This window comes from Aphelocoma coerulescens, unplaced genomic scaffold, assembly GCF_041296385.1.
Source record: "Aphelocoma coerulescens isolate FSJ_1873_10779 unplaced genomic scaffold, UR_Acoe_1.0 HiC_scaffold_64, whole genome shotgun sequence".
Lineage (NCBI taxonomy): Eukaryota > Metazoa > Chordata > Aves > Passeriformes > Corvidae > Aphelocoma > Aphelocoma coerulescens.
The window spans coordinates 618,006-638,963 of record NW_027183992.1 but is presented as its reverse complement, the minus strand read 5'-3'; the positions used below and the strand labels follow the sequence as shown (position 1 = coordinate 638,963).

The following is a 20,958-nucleotide window of genomic DNA, read 5'->3' as shown; positions in this document are numbered from 1 at the left end:
GGGTCTGGTGGCAGTTTTGGGGCTCTGGGGGATCACAAGCGCCCTAAAACCCCCTCCCAGCCCCACAGCCACTCCCAGACCTCTCAAACCACCCCATAGCTCTGTGCCAGGAACTCCCTCAACCATTCTCTGCAACATAAATGACCCCAAGAACCACCCAAATTCTCTCCAAACACACAGCCAAGGCAAGACCCTCAAAACTCCCTTACACACCACCCCAAAAGCCCCCTCCAAGCACCACTAATGCCCATCAAGAGTGACAGAAGCCCCTCCCAATGCCCCCACGACCCCCTCAATCCCCTCCCAGCCCCCCATGGCACTGACCAGGAGAGCTTGGTGGACAGGAACATCCCCAGCCCAGAGCAGCTCGGGCACTTCAGCAGCGATTTGGGCACTTTGGGGGGCACACCCCAAACGGGGAGACCCAGGCCAGGGACTGGGACAGACACCCGCAATCCCTGGAGAACAGACGGGCTCAGGTGGACACGTTCTGCCAGCACAACTACGAGATCATGGCCCCGTCTGCCCAGCCCATGGCCTCACAACACCCAAATCCTCCCGAATATTCCCCTGAACCAACCCCAAATTCACCCCCAAATCCCGGTAAAATGGTGCTGCTTTAGATACCTTTGTTGAATTCCTTTATTTCTACCCCAATTTTGCTTGTTTTGACAGGAGGAAGGAGGAAACTATTTAGGTTGAAAAAGACCTCCAAGATCATCCAGGATTGCTGGATGCCACCAGAAGAAACAACTGGACAGAGCAGGTGAGAATTTTTGGGCTGTAACCTCAACAAATCAGCTCTTCCCAATGAATTTCCAATTTCAATCAGAGTCCTGATGGATGTTCCAGCCCCTGCGCTCACCCAGGTGCCTACAGGGATCCAGGAGGACGTGGAGAGCACCAGCCAGGGCTCTTCCCAAACTGGATCACGAGGAATGTGGGTCACCAGGGCTCTGCCAAAAGTGGGTCCCCCACTGGGGGATGAAGTTGGAGTAGAGGATGAAGCTCTTCCTGCACTCGGGCCACTCGCAGGGCTTCCCTTACCAGTGCCTCCGTTGGTGATGGGTCAAGTGGGAGCTGCAGGAGAAGCTCTTCCCACACTGGGGACACTCCTAGGGCCTCTCCCTGGTGTGGATGCGCCGGTGCCTGATGAGGGTGGAGTTGTGCCTGAAGCCCTTCCTGCAGTCGGGGCAGCGGAAGGGCCTCTCCTCTGTGTGAATCCGCTGGTGCCTGAGGAGACTGGAGCTGGTCTGAAACCTCTTCCTACACTCGGAACACTCGTAGGGCCTCTCTCCCGTGTGGATGCGCTGGTGGACGATCAGGCTGGACCTCGTGCTGAAGCTTTTCCCACACTCCCCACACTCATAGGGCCGTTCCCCCGTGTGGATCATCTGGTGCTGGAGGAGCGTGGAGCTCGTGCTGAAGCTCTTCTGGCATTCATCACACTTGTAGGGCCTCTCTCCCGTGTGGGCCATCTGGTGGCGGAGCAGGGTGGAGCTCTGGCCGAAGCTCTTCCCACATTCCCCACACTCATAGGGCCGTTCCCCAGTGTGGATCCTCTGGTGGCGGAGAAGGGTGGAGCTCTGGCTGAAGCTCTTCCCACATTCCCCACACTCATAGGGCCGTTCCCCACTGTGGATCCTCTGGTGGCAGAGCAGGGTGGAGCTGTCTCTGAAGCTCTTCTGGCATTCCCCACACTCATAGGGCCGTTCCCCAGTGTGGATCATCTGGTGGCAGAGCAGGGTGGAGATGTCTCTGAAGCTCTTCTGGCATTCCCCACACTCATAGGGCCGTTCCCCAGTGTGGATCCTCTGGTGGCAGATGAGGCTGGAGCTCTGGCTGAAGCTCTTCCCACACTCCCCACACTCATAGGGCCGTTCCCCAGTGTGGATCCTCTGGTGGCGTGTCAGGTGGAAGCTCCAGCTGAAGCTCTTCTGGCATTCCCCACACTCATAGGGCCGTTCCCCAGTGTGGATTATCTGGTGGCGGATCAGGTGGGAGCTCTGGCTGAAGCTCTTCCGGCATTCCCCACACTTGTAGGGCTTCTCCCCAGTGTGAAGCCGCTCATGGACCACCAGGTCTGAGCTCTGGCTCAATCTCCGGCCGCCTTCCCGGCACAGGGTTGGTCTTTCCTCCTCAGAGCACCCTGGGCTGCGTTTGCAGCCCCTCCTCCTGTGGGGTCTCTGCGGTTTTTCTTCCCCGTTGGATTCCTGCGCCGTGGAGCCGCTCAAAATGGCCTCTTCCACCAGGTTCTGCTGAGGGGATTTGTCTTCCCTGGGCTCCGTCCTCAGCTCCTTGTCTGGGGAGGAAGGACAAGGAGAGGATGGGATTTGCCTCCGTGCCACAGGGAAGGGCAAGGAGATCCCCCCCGTTCGTCCCCGGCAGGACGGCGTCGGCAGCGGGGTTGTCCTGCAGCCGGGGGCGATGCTGCGCTGGGAGATGGAGCAGGAGAGAGGGGGAAAGGGGCACTGACTTCCTCCTCACCTGCCTGGGGCTCCCGGGGCATCTTCCTCTTCCTCGCAGCCTCCTCCTCCATCTGGCCAAGGTTTGGGAATGGGAAATCCTGGTTTGGGGAGAAAATGGGATGAGCACGCTGAGTTTGACGGTCCCTCTGCCCAAGTCCAGCTCTAGAAGTCACCAGGCATCTAGGATCCATAAAAACCTCCCAAACACCAAGAGTCAGCCCTGAGAAAGCCTCCCAGGAGTTCCCAGTCTCTGGTCCTTCCCCTTTGGTGTTCAAGGTTCCCCCTGTCCCAGCTGCTGGGGGTCACGCTTGTATTGGCGGTCCCCCTCTCTACCTGGTCCCCGCCCTCCCCAGGCTGCTGGGAGTCCCAGGAATCCAAAAAGTTCCCCCCTCTTCTGTCTCCCCAATTAGGGATGCCAGGGAACTCCACTTATGGTCCTGGGGTCCCTTCTCCCCTTATTCTCGGCTTCAGGGTACAGCGGGTCCCAGGAGTCCCCCCCTTCCCCTCTCCAGGCTGTTGAGGGTCCCACAAATCGCAGCGCTCCCCCCTCTCTGGGCTCTCCACTTTGGGGTCCTGGGCGTCACAGGGGTTCGCTCCTCCAGACTGCCGGGGGTCCCCTGGTCCCAGTATTGCCCCTCCCTGTTCTCCTCACTCTGGGGCTCCCGAGGTTCCCCCTCTGTCTCCACTGATGGGTCCTGCAGGCCCCTGACTCCTGGATGGAGGCAGCAGTGCCTGACCCAGGTGGATCCAACCCCCACTGCGGGAGGGACTCGCATGCTTCCGACCCCACCAGGGCTCTGCCAGCAGCCACCACAGGAACCCCCCAAAACACCTCCTGGGGACCCCCCAGTGTCCCCCCAAGGGGCACCTGCGGTTCAGCTTTGGAGTCCCACAAGATCCAAACATCCCCCCCAAAAACACCGGCCCAGGGATTCCCCAGAATATTTGGGCCAAGCTCCCCCTCCCCCGGTACCTGTGGGATGGGGGGGGTCAATGTTCCTTGGGGTGAGGGGCCTGCAAATTCTGGGAGCGCTGGACCCATGAGCTTCCTCCTCTTCCTCTGCCTTCTTCTCATCTTACTCCATCCATTCTCCTCCTTCTCCCTAATCCCATCTCCTGCTCCTCCTCTCTTCATCCTTTCTCCCACTCCTTCTTCCCTCCTTCTTCTCTTCCATCCCTCCTCCTCCTCCCCTGATTCCCCAAACCCCTCACACCCCACGGGAGGAATGGGAATGGAGCCAGGACAGGTCGGGATGGGCAGTGCAGGGCTCTGGGCTGCTCCCACCCACTGAGGGGGAACCTGGCCAAGGGAAAAGATGCAAAACTGGTGGTTGGAGATAAAAATTTGGTGTTGTGGTCACCATGGGTGGGGACTTCCAGCCCTTTGGTCTCATATCAGGATAGAGAGGGAAACGGGGGATGCAGAGATTGATGGGAGATCCCAAGGGATTTTAGGGGCAGGATGAGGGCTGGTGGGAGCCCCTGCTGGAGGGGGTCAGGCTGGAGACCCCACAGTGTTCCCAGGGCCCTGGGATGGAGAGTTGTCACCACCTTCTGTTTCAGGTGGTGGTTCTGGGGGGACCTGGGCTCCTTGGAGCTCGTCCTCCAGCCGAGAACTTGTAGGGACCCTCCTCCAGGTGTCTCCTCCAGGTGTTCCAGGGCCTTGGGGCTCACGGTGAAGCCCTTCTCAGAGTCTGGGCATCCATAGGGGCTCCCCAGTGTGGATCCCCTGGTACCTGGTGAGGTTGGGACTCCTATCAAAGCTTTTCCTGCACTCCTGGCCCCTGTAGGGTCTCTCTCCTCTGAGATAGGACCTCTGGGCAAAGCTTGGGCAGACACAGGACTTCTCCCCCACTTGGATCCTGTGCTGGGCGATCAGCTCCGTGCTCCAGCCAAAGCTCTTCCCACAGGAGATCAGTCCCTTGCCATGATGGCAACTTTGGGGTTCCCCACACCCCTCCCACTTCGACTGGAGGTCCCACCCCCCATTTTTCCCCCTCCTCCACCCTTTTCCCATCATGCCCCATTCCTAAGCCACCAACCGACCCCACTAAGGGGAAGGATCCCACTCCCTTTTTCCTCCCTCTCCCCCCAATCCGCCTCCTTTCTCATCTTTCCCCAAAGCCTCAGTGTCCCACACGCTTGGTTTGGGGCCCTCAGTCCCCTCTCCCACTCAGTTTGAGGAGTCCGATCCCCTTTTCACTGCTCTCCCCCTGTTGCCAACGGGTTCCCCCTTTTCCACCCCTACCCTCATCCCAGAGCTCCTCGCCCGCGGCCGAGGGGGCTCCCAGCACCCCCAGTGCCACCAGTGCGGCCCCAGCTTCCCCCACACGCCCCATGCCCAGCGCCGGGCGCTGCCGACAGCCCCAAAGCAGCCGCGCTGTGCCCTGGGGGGTCCCCAGAGTGGCCCCGCCCCGCACGGCACTGGGAGCACCAGTCCGGACCAGTGCGGAGCGCGGGCGGGCGGCATCAGCCGTGCCCGGGCAGGGCCGGGCCCCGCGGGGCTCCCGCAAGCAATCCGCCCCCACCTCCCCCTCCCCAAATTCCGCTCCGGGGGGCGCTGGGGGCGAGGGGGGCGCCGGTTGGGTCGGGAGGTTCCGGAGCCACGTGTCCCCCCGCTGCCAGCACCACCCCCCTCAGGATTAGGGGTGCCCCAAAACTCCCTCGGAGCCGGCGGATACCCCGCAGGGCCCTAAGGAGTGGAGTCCCCCCGGCCTCATCATCCCCAACCTTCGGCTGCCTCATCCCAGGCCCCATCCCGCCCATCCCCCTCCCCCAGACTTCATCCCACACCCCAATCCACATCCCACCCTTCCCGGGCCCCATCCCGCGTCCCGGGAGCTCCCCAAGATCCCCTAAGGGGCATTTGTGACTCACCTTCGGAGTCCTGCATGATCCAAACATTCGCCTCCCCCCCCGCCCCACCAAACCCCCCTTCCCCCAAGAACCAACAAAGATATTTGGGGCTCGGTGCTGGAGTCCTCCAAGCTCCAAAAATCCCCTCTCCCAAAACAACCCCAGGCACCGCCCAAGATATTTGGGGCCAGCTGCCCCTCGCCGGTCACCTGCGGGATGGGGGGAGCGAGGCCGAGAGCTGCGGACACAGAGAGCGATGGATGCACGTGGCGGCTCCTCTTCCTGCCTCCTGTCTCCCTCCTCTTCCTCCCGCTCCTCCCCCTTTATCCCTCCTCTTCCTCCCGCTCCAGATCCTCCATCCATCCTCCCCCATCGCTATTCCTGCTCTTCTGTCCTTTCTCCTCCTCTCCTGCCCCTCCTCCTCCTCCTCCTGTTGTTTGTGGCTCCCATCCCGGCTTTGTCTGACATCAGCCCTGGGGCCGTGCCGTGCTCAGCAGCAGCAGCAGCAGCATCCTGTGCTCTGGCAGCACTCCCTGCTCCTTAGGGAAGGCTTTGGCATTTCTGCCGGGCACAGACACTGAAGCTCACCCCGACCTGCCCCTCTCCCTTTGCTGTCCCCTGGGCGCTGGGCAGCTGCTGTGCCAGGGCAGCCCGAGACACAGACGAAGCCAAGTCCAGCCCAGCTGCCCGGGCTGATGCAGATGAGCCCCAGGGCCGAGGTCCTGCAGAGCCCCACGGAGCCCTCGGCTCCTCGCTGGGAACGGGCTGTGCTGCGGCTGCCACAGCGGCCACAGCGAGTCCTGGGGCTCCCCCGGCACCGCTGCAGCAGCACCCGGGTTCCACCTCCTGTGCCAGGGCCTGGCCAGGGGCCATCAGATCCATGGGCTCCGTGCCGAGGAGGAACAGAGCAACAATGGATCGGCTGCAGCCCCCAAGGACCTCGAGCAAATCGTGCAGGAACATCCAGACCTGGACCTGTCGTTTGCAAAGCTGCAGCCGGCAGAGTCCTGTGGCGCAGGAGAGCCGGCTCGGGAATAGGAGACCTGCAAGGAGCTGCAGGAGAAACACCCTGAGCCTCAAAGGCCGTCAGGGCCTGCATCTCTGCTGGGGAAAGTTCTTCCTGTCTGGGAAGAGATCCCGGGATGAGGCAAAAGCCAAGTTCATGGCTGGTGACAAGATTGCCGTGCAGGGAGGGCAGAGAAGGGACTGCGGGCGGAGACTGGGAGCCCGGGAAGGAGGGAGGGGTGGGGAAGGTGTTTTTTAGGATTTGTTTTAGTTCTCCTTCTCCTGGTGTGATTGGTTTGGAAATAAATTCCATTAATTTCCCCAGCTCGGGTCTGTTGTGGCGCTGGCAGTGAGCAGTGAGTGAGCTCTCCCTGCCCCGATCCCAGCCCACAAGCCTTTCCTTCTGTGTTCCGTGTGCTGCGGCTGTGAGCAGAGTGCCAGAGCGGCTTTGGTGGCACCGGGCACCCGGCCGGGGCCAGCCCAGCCCAGCGGTGCCTGCAGTTCATTCCCTCGGCTCCGGCGCTGAGCGGCCGCAGGGCGGGTCCGGCTGCGCGGGCAGGCGGCTCCAGAAGCACCAACTGCGCCCCACGGGACAGGAGGAGGAGGCAGCGGGTGCCGGGGGAATGTCCTTCCTCTGAGCCGGCAGCGCCACGAGGGAGAGACTGGAGAGAAGGAAACGGGAGAGGAGGGACGAGGCTGGGGCTGTGGAGAGCTGCAGGGATGCCGGGGCAGCCGGGAATTTTGTTCTCCAAATCTCCGGGCCGAAAGGAAGCGCTGTGAAATCCGTCATGGAAAAGAAAGGAGAAATAGCAATTGATGGAAACCGACTCCACTTGGGACTCAGTTTCTCCCTCTGCATTGCAAAAGCTGACAGACGCCGAGCGCCGACGGACACCCGTCACCGGCGTCACGGCCCAAGGGATCGGAGCTGCAGCTGGCGGGGCTGGAAGCTCCGTCCAGCAGCTCCGCTGCCGCCCCCGAACCTCGGGCTGGAGCGTGGGGTCTGGGACACAGCCCCGTGCTGGGGGACAGAGCCGCTGCTGGGGCCATCGCTGTGTCCGGGGCATCCTTTGTGTCCCTCGTGCAGCTCCAGGCTCCCGAGGGCTCCCCGAGGGTTTCTGTGGCCGTCCCTGCTCCCCAAATCTGTCGCGTTTGATGCCCAAGCGCGGCAGCGCCGTGCCCTGTGGCAGCAGCCGGTGCCGGGACACAGCCCCGGGAGCTGCGCTAATGCCCGGCCGTGCCCAGCAGGGACTGAGGGGACTTCATAAGGATCCCCCCTCTGCGCCCCTCGCTGAGCACGGAAAGGTTCTTTAGTGCTTGGCAGCGATTTTCCGGGGTTTTTTGGCTCTCCGGGTCCGAGGCGGCGGCAGCGGGAGCCGCGGGGTCCGGCCCGTGGGGGCGGCCGGGCTGGAAAAGTGCGCGGGGCCCCAGCGCGGTGCCCGAGGGCTGAGCGGAGCTGACGGGAACAACCCCCGGAACCCCCCGGTGCCGCTTTTTAGTCGCTGCGCAGCGGCCACTCCCGGGGCGGTTCTTTCATAATTTTTTATTCTAATCTCTACATTTTATTCCATTCACACCTCTCATCCCCCTCCCCTCGGTGCGGCTCTTTGATAGGATTTTATTCTTTTCTCTGTGTTTTCTCTCGTTCCCAGCTCCCCCGTCCCGCCGAGCGGCTCCTTCAGGCACCCGGGGCGGCACCAAGGCCTCGGGGCGGCTCCAAAGGGCCCCGCCCGCCGCCGCTCCCCGAGGCCTCGTCGCTGCTGCCGGGGATCGGACACCGCAGGTGTTCCTTGATACTTCAGTCTTGGAAATATTCAGCCCCTCAGCAGCGATGTCTCTGCCAGCCCACCGGTTTCTGGCTCAGACCCGGCTCGGAGCTTGGAGAAGAAATCAGAAGTCCCAACACAACAACCCCTGCCGTTATTTAATTTTTTTCATAGGTACGTTATGCTATCTTGTTGTATATTCTATTTTACTTTATTTTTGCTCTTATTCTTATTTTCGTTTTTTTCTTTTTTTTCTTCCTATTTTATTGTGGTTTTTTTCCAATTCCCTCCACCCCGTTCCCCCCCGTCGTTGTTCTCCTCCCGGAGGTTTGTGGTGAGGTGCTGTCCCACCGATTCTCCCCCGCAAACCAACGAAATCAACCGAAATAATGATGACTTTTTGAATTCTTTCCGCTGCTGTTTCCAGAAGGTCCCGGCCACGTCCTGCCAGGAGGAGCCGGGGGCACGGAGGAGCCTCAGGGCTTAACTGGGGAGAAGAGTTTAACTGGAGTGAGAAAACTTTAATTCTGGGGAGAAAATGTGAATGGAGGGGATTGGAATGGGAGGGAACGATTTTAGCTGGGGAGAGAAAAGGAACTGTGGCGAGGAGCCCCCCAGCCCCCGGCTGTGCCCCGAAGGTGCTGCCAGCGGCTCCCCTGCCCCAACCCCCGGGCCGGGGACGCGGAGCTGCCGCTGCTCGCCGGGAACGGCACGGGATAAAAACTCCATTCAACCTTTTCCAGCCGCGGCAGCGACGCTCAGCGTTCCATGGACCTTCCACGGTCCTTGGACATCCCGTGTCCCTTGGCTGTTCCGTGTCCCCTGTCTGTTCCATGTTCGCCCGGTTTGTCCCGGCTGCTCCCAGCCACTCCCAGCTGCTCCCGCTAGCCCTCAGTGTGGTCCCAGTTGCTCCCAGTGTGGCCCCTGTTACCCCAATTCTGGTGCCAGTGGGTTCCAGTCCTGGTCCTGGTGTATCCCGCTGGGTCCCAATGTGTCCCAGTCCATCCCAGCCTGTCCCACTCCGTCCGGGTCCCTTCCCGGCAGCCGCCGCCGTTTCCCGGATCCTGCCCCTCCCGCCCCCGGAGCTGCCGCCGGACGGCCCCCAAGACGCTGACGGGGGTCGGGGGCTTCGTGTTGGGCTTCGTCCTCCTGGGCTGGGGCTCGGCCTCCACCTGCGGGGGAAGGTGAGGGGGGTCCCCGGGGGTCGTGTCCCCCCCCTCGGAGTGCGTGTGACTCCCCCATGTCCCCCCATGCCAGGGTCACCCCTTTTCTCTCCCACAGCGCTCCTGACCCAGCTCCTGCTCCTCCCTGCAAGGGGCTTTGGGGACCCACCCTGAGACCCCCTTGAATCCCCATTCCTGGGCACTGGGACCCCCCTGCACGCCTCATCCTGCACCAACACCACCCTGCACCCCCTTTCCCGGGTATCCTCCTCTCCCAGCCCCTGCATCCCCTGTTTCCCTGACCCCGGGGGCACCTCAGCCCCAGGCCTCCCTTTCCTGGGAAACCCGAGCTGGGCACGGGGCTCTGCAGCCGCTCCGGGATTTACGATCACCCAAAGGAAAGGGACAGGAGAGGCGAGAGAGAAGCAGATTGGGAGTCAGGGATCGGGGTCACAGCGCCCCGTCCTGCTCCGCCGGGGCTGGGGCCCCGCAGCCGCAGGACAAAATGGATCCGCGGGTCCCGGAGCTTGCCCCGCTTCGGGCCGAACCCAGCGGGTTCCAGGCAGAGTTTGGCCGCGGGGCCCGGGAGTTCAGCCCAGCCCGGCCCGGGGGTCCCGCAGGGCGCGGCCGAGGAGGGTCCCGGGGGATGCCAGGAGGGGATCCAGGTGAATTCCCTGGAATTGCCCCGTCCCCTCCCCCCGCGCTCCCTCGGACACTTTGGCTTCTCTGCCTCCGGACCTTCGCCGCCGGGATCTGCCCGGCGACCGCTGACTGCCCCCGGCACCGGGAACCCCCTCCCCGCCCACGGCTCCTCCCGGGACCTTCTGGAAACAGCAGCGGAAAGAATTCAAAAATTCATCATTATTTTGATCGATTTCGTTGGTTTCCGGGGGAGAACCGGTGGGAAAACCCCTCACCACAAACCTCCGGGAGGAGAACAACGGCGGGGGGAGAGGGGAAGGGAATAGAGAAAAACCACAATAAAATAGAAGAAAAAAAAAGAATAAGAGAAAAAAATCAAAGTAAAATAGTATATACAATAAAATAAGACATCGTACTTATGAAAAAAATAAAATGATGGCAGAGGTTATTCTGTTGGGACTTTGGATTTCCCTCCAAGCTCCGAGCCACGTCTGAGCAAGAAACCGGTGGGCTGGCAGACATATCGCTGCTGAGGGGCTGAATATTTGCAAGATTAAAGTATCAAGAAACACCTTGAGTTTGCAGCAGTCCCAGCGCACGCGTTCGATTCCCTCATTTCAAGGTGAAGACTCAGCTCCACTTGTGACTCTGCTTTGTAGCGATGAATGGAAACATTCAAGGAAATTCCCCTAGAAAGAGCCCGGGAAGGTTCGTGCTGGGAGAGCTCCCTCGGGGCAGCCCCGGCTCCTGCCCTGCTTGAGTCCCTCTCGAGCCCGCTGTGCTTTCCAGCTGCTTCGCTCCAGCTGCCCCAAATGCCCGTGAATTGCACGGAACTGGAACAGATGCGAGTCCTCGTGGCTCGGCCTAAGGGCAGGGAGAGGTCACTCAGGGATCGCCATCGCGGCCACAAGAGCCCCGACGTGGGGAGATGAAGTGCATTTGGGACGGAGCGGATCAGAACAGGAGAGTGAGGAGGAAAATAAACCCTGGTACAGAACCTTCCCGCGACCTCTTTCTCCTTGCCGGAGTTCCCTTTATTCCCAGCTCCTCCCTGCTGTGCCCAGCGGGGCAGGGAGAAGGGATGGGAGTCGCGCTCAGTTCGTGCCGCTGCTTCCCCTCGGGGACAGGAATCCTTCCCTGCTCCGGCGCGGGGTCCGTCCCATGGGGTCAGTCCCTGCCCTGTTCAGTGGGGGGTCCCTCCCATGGGGTCAGTCCCTGCCCTGTTCAGTGGGGGGTCCCTCCCATGGGGTCAGTCCCTGCCCTGGCCAGCGGGGGGTCGCTCCCATGGGGTCAGTCCCTGCCCTGGCCAGCGGGGGGTCCCTCCCATGGGGTCAGTCCCTGCCCTGGCCAGCGGGGGGTCGCTCCCATGGGGTCAGTCCCTGCCCTGGCCAGCGGGGGGTCCCTCCCATGGGGTCAGTCCCTGCCCTGGCCAGCGGGGGGTCGCTCCCATGGGGTCAGTCCCTGCCCTGGCCAGCGGGGGGTCGCTCCCATGGGGTCAGTCCCTGCCCTGGCCAGCGGGGGTCCCTCCCATGGGGTCAGTCCCTGCCCTGGCCAGCGGGGGGTCCCTCCCATGGGGTCAGTCCCTGCCCTGGCCAGCGGGGGGTCGCTCCCATGGGGTCAGTCCCTGCCCTGGCCAGCGGGGGTCCCTCCCATGGGGTCAGTCCCTGCCCTGGCCAGCGGGGGGTCCCTCCCATGGGGTCAGTCCCTGCCCTGGCCAGCGGGGGTCCCTCCCATGGGGTCAGTCCCTGCCCTGGCCAGCGGGGGGTCCCTCCCATGGGGTCAGTCCCTGCCCTGGCCAGCGGGGGGTCCCTCCCCAGCCGTGCGGTCACTGCCCGGCCCGGCCCTGAGGCGCGGGGCAGTCGCGGGGCAGCCGCGCTCCGGCCCCGTCAGCGGCAGCGCCGCTTCGTGCCGGGCAGGAGCGGCAGAAGGAGCCGGGCGGCGGCGGGGGCTGAATCCCGGCAGGAGGAGGAGGAAGAGGAAGGGGCCGGGGCCGCCTGCGGTGTCCGATCCCCGGCAGCAGCGGCGAGGCCTCGGGGAGCGGCGGCGGGCGGGGCCCTTTGGAGCCGCCCCGAGGCCTTGGTGCCGTCCCGGGTCCCAGTCACTTCCACTTGCCCCAGTTGCCCCCAGCTTGGTCCCAGTTCAACCCAGCACATTCCCAGTTGTTCCCAGTCCCCACGCGAATGGTCTTAGGCACTCCCAGTATATCCCAGTAGTGCTGAACATTCTTGTAGTCATTCCCAGGCACTCCCAGTTACCTCAGCATGGTTCAGTTGCCCCCAAAATTATCCCAGTCAATCCCAGTACATCCCAGTTGACACCAGCATGCACCCTGTCATTCCCAGTTCCCAGCTCCTCCCAGTGTGTGCACAGGTGGCTCCCAGCATGGGCCTGGTAGCTCCCAGTAACGCCCAGTCAGGGTCCAATCACACCCACTATAACCCAGTGTGATTGTAGCCACTCCCAGCATGATCCCAGTCACTCCCAGTATGACGCCAGTGGCCCGCAGTGTATTCCCAGTTGCTCCCTATCAATGCCAGTGTGACCCCAGGAGTCTCCATTATGATCCCCGGGGCTCCCTGTCTCTCCCAGTAAATACCAGTCACTCCCAGCATAATCCCAGTTTCTTTCAGCGTGATTCCAGTTGCTCACAGCCACTCCCAGTCAATGCCAGTATGATTCCAGTCTCCCTCAGTGTGATCCCAGTCTCACCCCCCATGGATCCAGCTGCTCCCACTGTGGTCCCAGTATGAACCCAGTTGCCCCTAGGATAGTCCCAGTCCCTCTCTGCATGATCCCAGTCATCCCAGTTGCCCCCAGTGTAGATCCACTGCATCAGGCCAGCTGTTCCCATTGTGGTTCCAGTCACTCCAGTATGGTTACAGACACTCCCAGTAGATCCCAGTCACCCTCAGCATGCACACAGTCATTCCCAGGCACTCCCAGTATCCCCAGTAAGGTTCTAGTTACCTCAGAATGATCCCAGTCTTTCCCAGTTTCTCCCACTTACCTCCAGGGCAATCCCAGTTTCTGTCAGTGTCCCAAAGTGTGGTCCCAGCTGCTCCCAGTATCATCCCAGTTGTCCCAGTTGTGGTCTCAATCCCCTCAGCATGGTTCCAGTACTTTCCAGTGAATCCCAGTTGCTCCCAATGTTTCTACTTTTTCCTCCCAACATGGGCCCAGTAGCTCCCAGTAACCCCCAGTCAAGTTCCATTCACACCCACTGTAATCCCAGTGGCTCCCAGCATGATCCAATAGGACCCGGAGTCACTCCCAGTATGGTTCCAGTCATTTCCAGGATGATCCCAGTCACTCCGAGTATCATTCCAGGTTCCCCAAACGTGATCCCAGTTGCTCCCTCTCAATGCCACTATGATCTAAGTAGCCTCCTGTATAATTCCAGTCACTTCCTGCCACTTCCAGTATGATCCCAGTTGTACCCAGTCACCCCCAGTATGATCCCAGTCACTCCCAGAATTATTTCAGCCTGGGCCCAGATGCTCCCAGTCACTTCCAGTATGGTCCCAGTCACACCCAGAGATTCCCAGTATTATTCCAGTCATGCACAGAATGACTCCCTGTCACTCCCAGTCTGGGCCCAGTTGCTCCAAGTCACTTCCAGTATGGTTCCAGTCATGGCTAGCACCTTTCCAGTCAGTCCCAGTCTGATTCCAGTAGGATCCCAGGCACTCTCAGATACTGCCAGTACTATTGCAGTCATTCCCAGTATGATCCCAGTCAGTTGCAGTAGGATCCCAGTATGACCCCAGCATGGGCACAGCTGCTCCCATTATCATCCAGTGTGGTTCCAGTTGCTCCCATTTACCCCCACTGTGGTTTCAATCTCTCCCAGTGCATCCCAGTTGCTCCCAGCATGTTCCCAGCCACTCCCACTTGCCCTGAGCTGCTTCCAGTGTGATCCCAGTGTCTCACAGCCACTCCCAGTCACCCTCAGTGCAGTCCCAGTTGCCCCAAATATGATCCAGTAGGATCACAGTGCAGTTGTCCCTAGAATAGTCCCAGTCCATCCCCATATGATCCCAGTTCCTCCCAGCATGGTCCCAGTCATGCCCAGTTGCCCTCAGTTCAGACCCAGTCACTCCCACTCGCTCCCAGTTACCACAGTGTGGCCCCATTTCTCCCCACCATGGTCCTGGTTGTTCCCATTGTGGTTCCAGTCGTTCCCAGTATGGTTGACAGACGCTCCCAGTATATCCCAGCTGCCCTCAGCATGCTCCTAGTCATTCCCAGTCACTCCCAGTGGCCCCAGTAAGGTTCCAGTTATCCCAGTACAAACCAGTCAGTGCCAGTGGTGCCGCTGCTGGAATCCCCCAGCCCTCTCTGCGTTCCCCCTCCCGGCTCTCCAGGCTCTCGAGAGGAGCCCCAAGGGCTGCAAGTCCCCAGGCAGGGTCCCCAACAAGGCCCAGTTTGGATCTGCAGCCCCCAATGTTCCCAGTTTCCCTCTCCTTTTCCCCGGGCCGGGTTCCCCCGCCCCCAGCGGGTGGGAGCAGCCGAGAGCCCCGCGCTGCCCATCCCGACCTGTCCCGGCTCCATCCCCGCTGCTCCCGCGGGCTGCGAGCGGCTCGGGAACGGGGCAGGAGGAGGGAGGGAGGGAGGAGGGGGAGGTGGGATTGGGACGGGGCGGGAGGAGGAAGAGGAGCAGGAGGAGGGAGGAAGAGGCGGAGCGGCAGCGGGAAGCTGGAAGAGAGGAGGAGAGGCGGAATCCCGCGGCTCCAGCGCTCGCTGAAGTCGCAGCCCCCCGGGAGCATCGCCCCCCATCCCGCAGGTGCGGCTCGGGGGGAGATCGGGGGTCCCCGGGAGGTGTTTTTGGGGCTCCCGGGGGCGGTGGCGGCAGAGCCCCGGCGGGGGCGGGGGGATGCGGGTCCCCCCGCGGTGGGGGTTGGGCTTCCCGGGCCGGGCCCTCCGAGCTCTGCCGGGGCCGCGTGGGGAGCGCGCGGGGCCGGCGGGGCCGGGGGGACACCGGTTTTGGGGAGCCCCGGGAGCCCCGGCTTCCGTAAGCGGGACCGCAGAGAGAGGAGAGCCCCAGGACCCCAAAGCGGGGACCCCGAGAGGGGGGACCCCTGGGATTGGCGGGACCCCGGCGGGGGGGTCTGGGGGCTGCAGGGGCGGCACGGCCGGGAAAGGGGCTCAGGGGTCCCGGGGCCCGCAAGTGGCTGCTCCCAGTAGGAGCCCAGTCAGTCCCAGTATGATCCTGGTCACTTCCCCTCCCTCCGTGCATGATCCCTGGTGCTCCCAGTAGGAGCCCAGTCACTCCCAGTCATTCCCTATTGTGATACCATTTTCCCCCAGCACGCTCCGAGTTGCTCCCAGTTCCTCCTCCAGCTTTTGTCCAGTGTGTTCCCAGTTCTCCCAGTTGCCCCTAGCATAGTCCCAGTCAGTCCCAGTATGAAGGCAGTCTTTCTCAGCAAGGCCCCAGTCAGTTCCACTTGCCCCCAGTTGCCTCAAGCTTGGTCTCAGTTCTCCCCAGCACATTCCCAGTTGCTCGAAGTGTGGTTGCAGTCCCCACCCAAATGGTCTCAGGCACTCTCAGTATATCCCAGTTATTCGGAACATTCTTGTAGTCATTCCCAGGCACTCCCAGTTACCTCAGCATGGTTCAGTTGCCCCCAGTATCATCCCAGTCACTCCCAGGACATCCCAGTTGTCACCAGCATGCGCCCTTGTCACGTTTCTGTTGTCTGGTGTCGTGTCACCACCTTCCCCAAAGCGCCTCCAAGAAAGCCTCTCGGTGCCGCCGGCACATTGCACACACCCACGGATCGCCCGCGAAACAGTCCGAGGATGACGGAGCAAGAAGAGTTTTCGCAGAAGGGTTTGCAGGAGAGCTTTAATGCATCCGCACTCGTGCGAGGTCTCAGAGAAGTCCCGGGGCAGAGCAATGGGGGGCCCAGGGTAAAGGAACTCATTGGGAAACTCTGAGGGGGTATCAGGTAACCAGGGCTGTGGCGGCCAAGGGAGCCAAGGAGGGGAGCAGAACTGGGGTACATGAACAGAACAGAACAAAGCATTCTGGGCAAGGTTTTCAGTCGCCATGAGCTGGAAAGGGACCGAGGACTTATCCCACCGTAGGACTCCTTTGGTTCCTTGTCCAGCAGGCCCAGCGGCCTCCACACACCCTGTCATTCCCAGTTGCTCCCAGTTGCTCCCAGCGTGTGCACAGGTGGCTCCCAGCATGGGCCTGGTAGCTCCCAGTGACCCCCAGTCAGGGTCCAATCACACCCACTATAACCCAGTGTGATTGTAGCCACTCCCAGTATGATGCCAGTCACTCCCAGTCACTCCCAGTATGGTGCCAGTGGCCCCCAGTGTGATCCCAGTCACTCCCAGTATGATGCCAGTGGCCCACAGTGTGATCCCAGTCACTCCCAGTATGGTGCCAGTGGCCCCCAGTGTGATCCCAGTCACTCCCTGTCAATGCCAGTGTGACCCCAAGAGCCTCCAGTATGATCCCAGGGACTCCCTGTCTCTCCCAGTATATCCCTGTCACTCCCAGCATAATCCCAGTCACTCCCACCTCCTCCCAGTTGCTTTCAGTGTGATTCCAGTTGCTCACAGCTACTCCCAGTCAATGCCAGTATGATTCCAGTCACCCTCAGTGTGATCCCAGTCTCACCCACCATGGATCCAGCTGCTCCCACTGTGCTCCCAATATGAACCCAGTTGCCTCCAGAGTAGTTCCAGTTGTTCCCAGTTCCTCTCCGTATGAATCCATGTGCCCCAAGATAGTCCCAGTCCCTCTCAGCATGGTCCCAGTCATCCCAGTTGCCCCCAGTGTAGATCCAGTCACTCCCAGTTGCCCCCCAGCATGGGCCCAGCTGTTCCCATTGTGGTTCCAGTTCCCCCAGTATGGTTACAGACACTCCCAGTAGATCCCAGTTGCCCTCAGCATGTTCCTAGTCATACCCAGGCACTCCCAGTGTCCCCAGTAAGGTTCTAGTTACCTCAGAATGATCCCAGTCTTTCCCAGTTTCTCCTGGTTACCTCCAGGACAATCCCAGTTTCTGTCAGTGTCCCAAAGTGTGGTCCCAGCTGCTCCCAGTATGATCACAGTTGTCCCAGTTATGGTCTCAGTCCCCACAGCATGGTTCCAGAACTTTCCAGTGTATCCCAGTTGCTCCCAATGTTTCCACTTTTTCCTCCCAACATGGGCCCAGTAGCTCCCAGTAACCCCCAGTCAGGTTCCATTCACACCCACTGTAATCCCAGTGGCTCCCAGCATGATCCAGTAGGACACCGAGTCACCCCCAGTATGGTACCAGTCATTTCCAGGATGATCCCAGTCACTCCCGAGTATGATCCCAGTCACTCCCAGGTACTCCCAGTATTACTCCAGTCATGCCCAGAGTGACTCCCTGTCACTCCCAGTCTGGGTCCTGTTGCTCCAAGTCTCTTCCAGTATGGTTCCAGTCATGGCCAGCACCTTTCCAGTCAGTCCCAGTCTGATTCCATTAGGATCCCAGGCACTCTCAGATACTGCCAGTACTATTGCAGTCATTCCCAGTATGATCCCAGTCAGTTCCAGTAGGATCCCAGTATGACCCCAGCATGGGCACAGCTGCTCCCATTATCATCCAGTGTGGTTCCAGTTGCTCCCATTTACCCCCACTGTGGTTTCAATCTCTCCCAGTGCATCCCAGTTGCTCCCAGCATGTTCCCAGTCACTCCCATTTGCCCTGAGCTGCTTCCAGTGTGATCCCAGTGTCTCACAGCCGCTCCCAGTCACCCTCAGTGCAGTCCCAGTTTCTCCGAGTAGGATCCAGTATGATCCCAGTCTCCCTCAGCATGGGCCCAGCTCCTCCCACCGTGATCCCAGCTGGATGCCAGTTGCCCGCACCATGGTTCCAGTTGCTCTCTGTTCCTTCCAGTGTGATCCCAGTTGAACGTGATTCAGTCCCAGTCACACCCCATATGACCCAAGTCCTTCCCAGCATGGTCCCAGTCATGCCCAGTTACCCACAGTGTAGCCCCATTTCTCCCCAGCATGGTCCTGATTGTTCCCATTGTGGTTCCAGTTGTTCCCAGTATGGTTGACAGATGCTCCCAGTATATCCCAGCTGCCCTCAGCATGCTCTTAGTCATTCCCAGTCACTCCCAGTGGCCCCAGTAAGGTTCCAGTTATCCCAGTACAAACCAGTCAGTGCCAGTGGTGCCGCTGCTGGAATCCCCCAGCCCTTTCTGCGTTCCCCCTCCCGGCTCTCCAGGCTCTCGAGAGGAGCCCCAAGGGCTGCAAGTCCCCAGGCAGGGTCCCCAGCCAGGCCCAGTTTGGATCTGCAGCCCCCAATGTTCCCAGTTTCCCTCTCCTTTGCCCCGGGCCGGGTTCCCCCGCCCCCAGCGGGTGGGAGCAGCCGAGAGCCCCGCGCTGCCCATCCCGACCTGTCCCGGCTCCATCCCCGCTGCTCCCGCGGGCTGCAAGCGGCTCGGGAACGGGGCAGGAGGAGGAGGAGGAGGGATGGGAGAGGGCCCTCAACAGCCTGGAGCGGGGCAGGGGGGACTCCTTGGAGCCCATCACCCCCAGCATTCCTAAGTGGGGAGACGGAAGAGGGGGGAGCTTTTCGGATTCCTGGGACTCCCAGCAGCCTGGGGAGGACGGGGACCAAGTAGAGAGGGGGATCCCCAATACAAGCGTGACCCCCAGCAGCTGGGACAGGGGGAAACCAGAACACCAAAGGGGAGGGACCAGAGATGGGGAACACTTGGGAGGCTTTTCCTGAGCAGGTTTTTATGGACACACGATGCCTGGTGGCTTCTAGAGATGGACTTGGGCAGAGGGACCTTCAAACTCAACGTGCTTATCCCTTGTTTTCCCCAAACCAGGATTTCCCTTTCCCAAACCTTGGCCAGATATAGGAGGAGGCTGCGAGGAAGAGGAAGATGCCCCGGGACCCCCAGGCAGGTGAGGAGGAAGTCAGTGTCCCTTTCCCCCTCTCTCCTGCTCCATCTCCCAGCGCAGCATCGCCCCCGGCTGCAGGACAACCCCGCTGCCGACGCCGTCCTGCCGGGGACGGACTGGGGGGATCTCCTTGCCCTTCCCTGTGGCACGGAGGCAAATCCCATCCTCTCCTTGTCCTTCCTCCCCAGACAAGGAGCTGAGGACGGAGCCCAGGGAGGACAAATCCCCACAGTGGAACCTGGTGGAAGAGGCCGTTTTGAGCAGCTCCACAGTGCAGGAATCCAACAGGGAGGAAAAAGTGCGGAGACCCCGCAGGAGGAGGGGCTGCAAACGCAGCCCATGGTGCTCTGAGGAGGAAAGACCAACCCTGTGCCAGGAAGGCGGCCGGAGATCGAGCCAGAGCTCAGACCTGGTGGTCCATGAGCGGCTTCACACTGGGGAGAAGCCCTACAAGTGTGGGGAATGTGGGAAGAGCTTCAGCCAGAGCTCCCACCTGATTGTCCACCAGATGATCCACACTGGGGAACGGCCCTATGAGTGTGGGGAATGTGGGAAGAGCTTCAGCCGGAGCTTCCACCTGATCCGCCACCAGAGGATCCACACTGGGGAACGGCCCTATGAGTGTGGGGAGTGTGGGAAGAGCTTCAGCGAGAGCTCCACCCTGATTGCCCACCAGCGCATCCACACAGGGGAACGGCCCTATGAGTGTGGGGAATGTGGGAACAGTTTCAGCCAGAGCTCCAGCCTGGTCCACCACCACAGGATCCACACTGGGGAACGGCCCTACGAGTGTGGGGAGTGTGGGAACAGCTTCAGCCGGAGCTCCAGCCTGTTCCGCCACCAGAGGATCCACACTGGGGAACGGACCTATGAGTGTGGGGAACAGCCCTATGTGTGTGGGGAATGCTGGAAGAGCTTCAGCCACAGCTCCAGCCTGATCCACCACCAGAGGATCCACACTGGGGATCGGGCCTATGAGTGTGGGGAATGTGGGAAGAGCTTCAGAGACAGCTCCACCCTGCTCCGCCACCAGAGGATCCACACGGGAGAGAGGCCCTACAAGTGTGATGAATGCCAGAAGAGCTTCAGCACGAGCTCCGCCCTGCTCTGCCACCAGAAGATCCACACTGGGGAACGGCCCTTTGAGTGTGGGGAGTGTGGGAAGAGCTTCAGCCAGAGCTCCAACCTGATCCGCCACCAGCGCATCCACACGGGAGAGAGGCCCTACGAGTGTTCCGAGTGTGGGAAGAGGTTTCACAGCAGCTCCAATCTCCTCCTGCACCAGCGGATTCACACAGAGGAGAGGCCCTTCCGCTGCCCCGACTGCAGGAAGGGCTTCAGGCACAACTCCCACCTCGTCACCCACCAGCGCATCCACACCGGGGAGAGACCCTACAAGTGTCCTGAGTGTGGGAAGAGCTTCTCCAGGAGCTCTCACTTGACCCAACACCAACGGAGGCACCGGTAAGGGAAGCCCTGCGAGTGGCCCGAGTGCAGGAAGAGCTTCATCCTCTACTCCAACTTCATCCCCCAATGGGGGACCCACGTTTGGCAGAGCCCTGGTGACCCACATTCCCTGTGATCCAGTTTGGGACGAGCCCTGGCTGGTGCTCTCCACGTCCTCCTGGATCCCTGTAGGCACCTGGGTGAGCGCCGGGGCAGGAACATCCATCGGGACTCTGATTGAAATGGGAAATTCATTGGGAAGAGCTGATTTGTTGAGTTTACGGCCCAAAAATTCTCACCTGCTCTGTCCAGTTGTTTCTTCTGGTGGCATCCAGCAATCCTGGATGATCTTGGAGGTCTTTTTCAACCTAAATAGTTTCCTCCTTCATCCTGTCAAAACAAGCAAAATTGGGGTAGAAATAAAGGAATTCAACAAAGGTATCTAAAGCAGCACCATTTTACCGGGATTTGGGGGTGAATTTGGGGTTGGTTCAGGGGAATATTCAGGAGGATTTGGGTGCTGTGAGGCCACGGGCTGGGCAGACAGGGCCACGATCTCATAGTTGTGCTGGCAGAACGTGTCCACCTGAGCCCGTCTGTTCTCCAGGGATTGCGGGTGTCTGTCCCAGTCCCTGGCCTGGGTCTCCCCGTTTGGGGTGTGCCCCCCAAAGTGCCCAAATCGCTGCTGAAGTGCCCGAGCTGCT

The 20,958-nt window shown here is 60.9% G+C and overlaps 2 protein-coding genes across 2 annotated transcripts in view; one reads left to right on the top strand and one right to left on the bottom strand.

The window, feature by feature from the left end:
* LOC138102231 (zinc finger protein 418-like) overlaps window positions 1-20,695 on the top strand; it is a 69,001-nt gene extending 48,306 nt beyond the window's left edge. Inside the window, exon 2 of the mRNA XM_068999960.1 lies at window positions 18,997-20,695. Coding sequence (XP_068856061.1) covers window positions 18,997-20,276 — 1,280 coding nt within the window. The 3' untranslated portion in view covers window positions 20,277-20,695. The remainder of the gene's footprint in view (window positions 1-18,996) is intronic.
* Window positions 597-5,610, bottom strand: LOC138102232 (zinc finger protein 551-like). The gene is made up of 3 exons (XM_068999961.1): window positions 5,534-5,610; window positions 2,488-2,566; window positions 597-2,302 (listed from the first exon to the last, which is right to left on the bottom strand). The coding sequence occupies exons 2-3, from the start codon at window positions 2,537-2,539 to the stop codon at window positions 1,116-1,118; spliced, it is 1,239 nt and encodes a 412-aa protein (XP_068856062.1). The 5' UTR covers window positions 2,540-2,566; window positions 5,534-5,610; the 3' UTR covers window positions 597-1,115.
* Window positions 20,696-20,958: the final 263 nt, after the last annotated feature.

Bases quoted from the DNA above. Each gene is read 5' to 3' on its own strand.
- LOC138102232 (XM_068999961.1), bottom strand. From the start codon at position 2,539: ATGGAGGAGGAGGCTGCGAGGAAGAGGAAGATGCCCCGGGAGCCCCAG. The intron at 2,303-2,487 runs GTGAGGAGGAAG...CTTCCTCCCCAG, and splicing joins GCCCCGGGAGCCCCAGGCAG to ACAAGGAGCTGAGGACGGAG.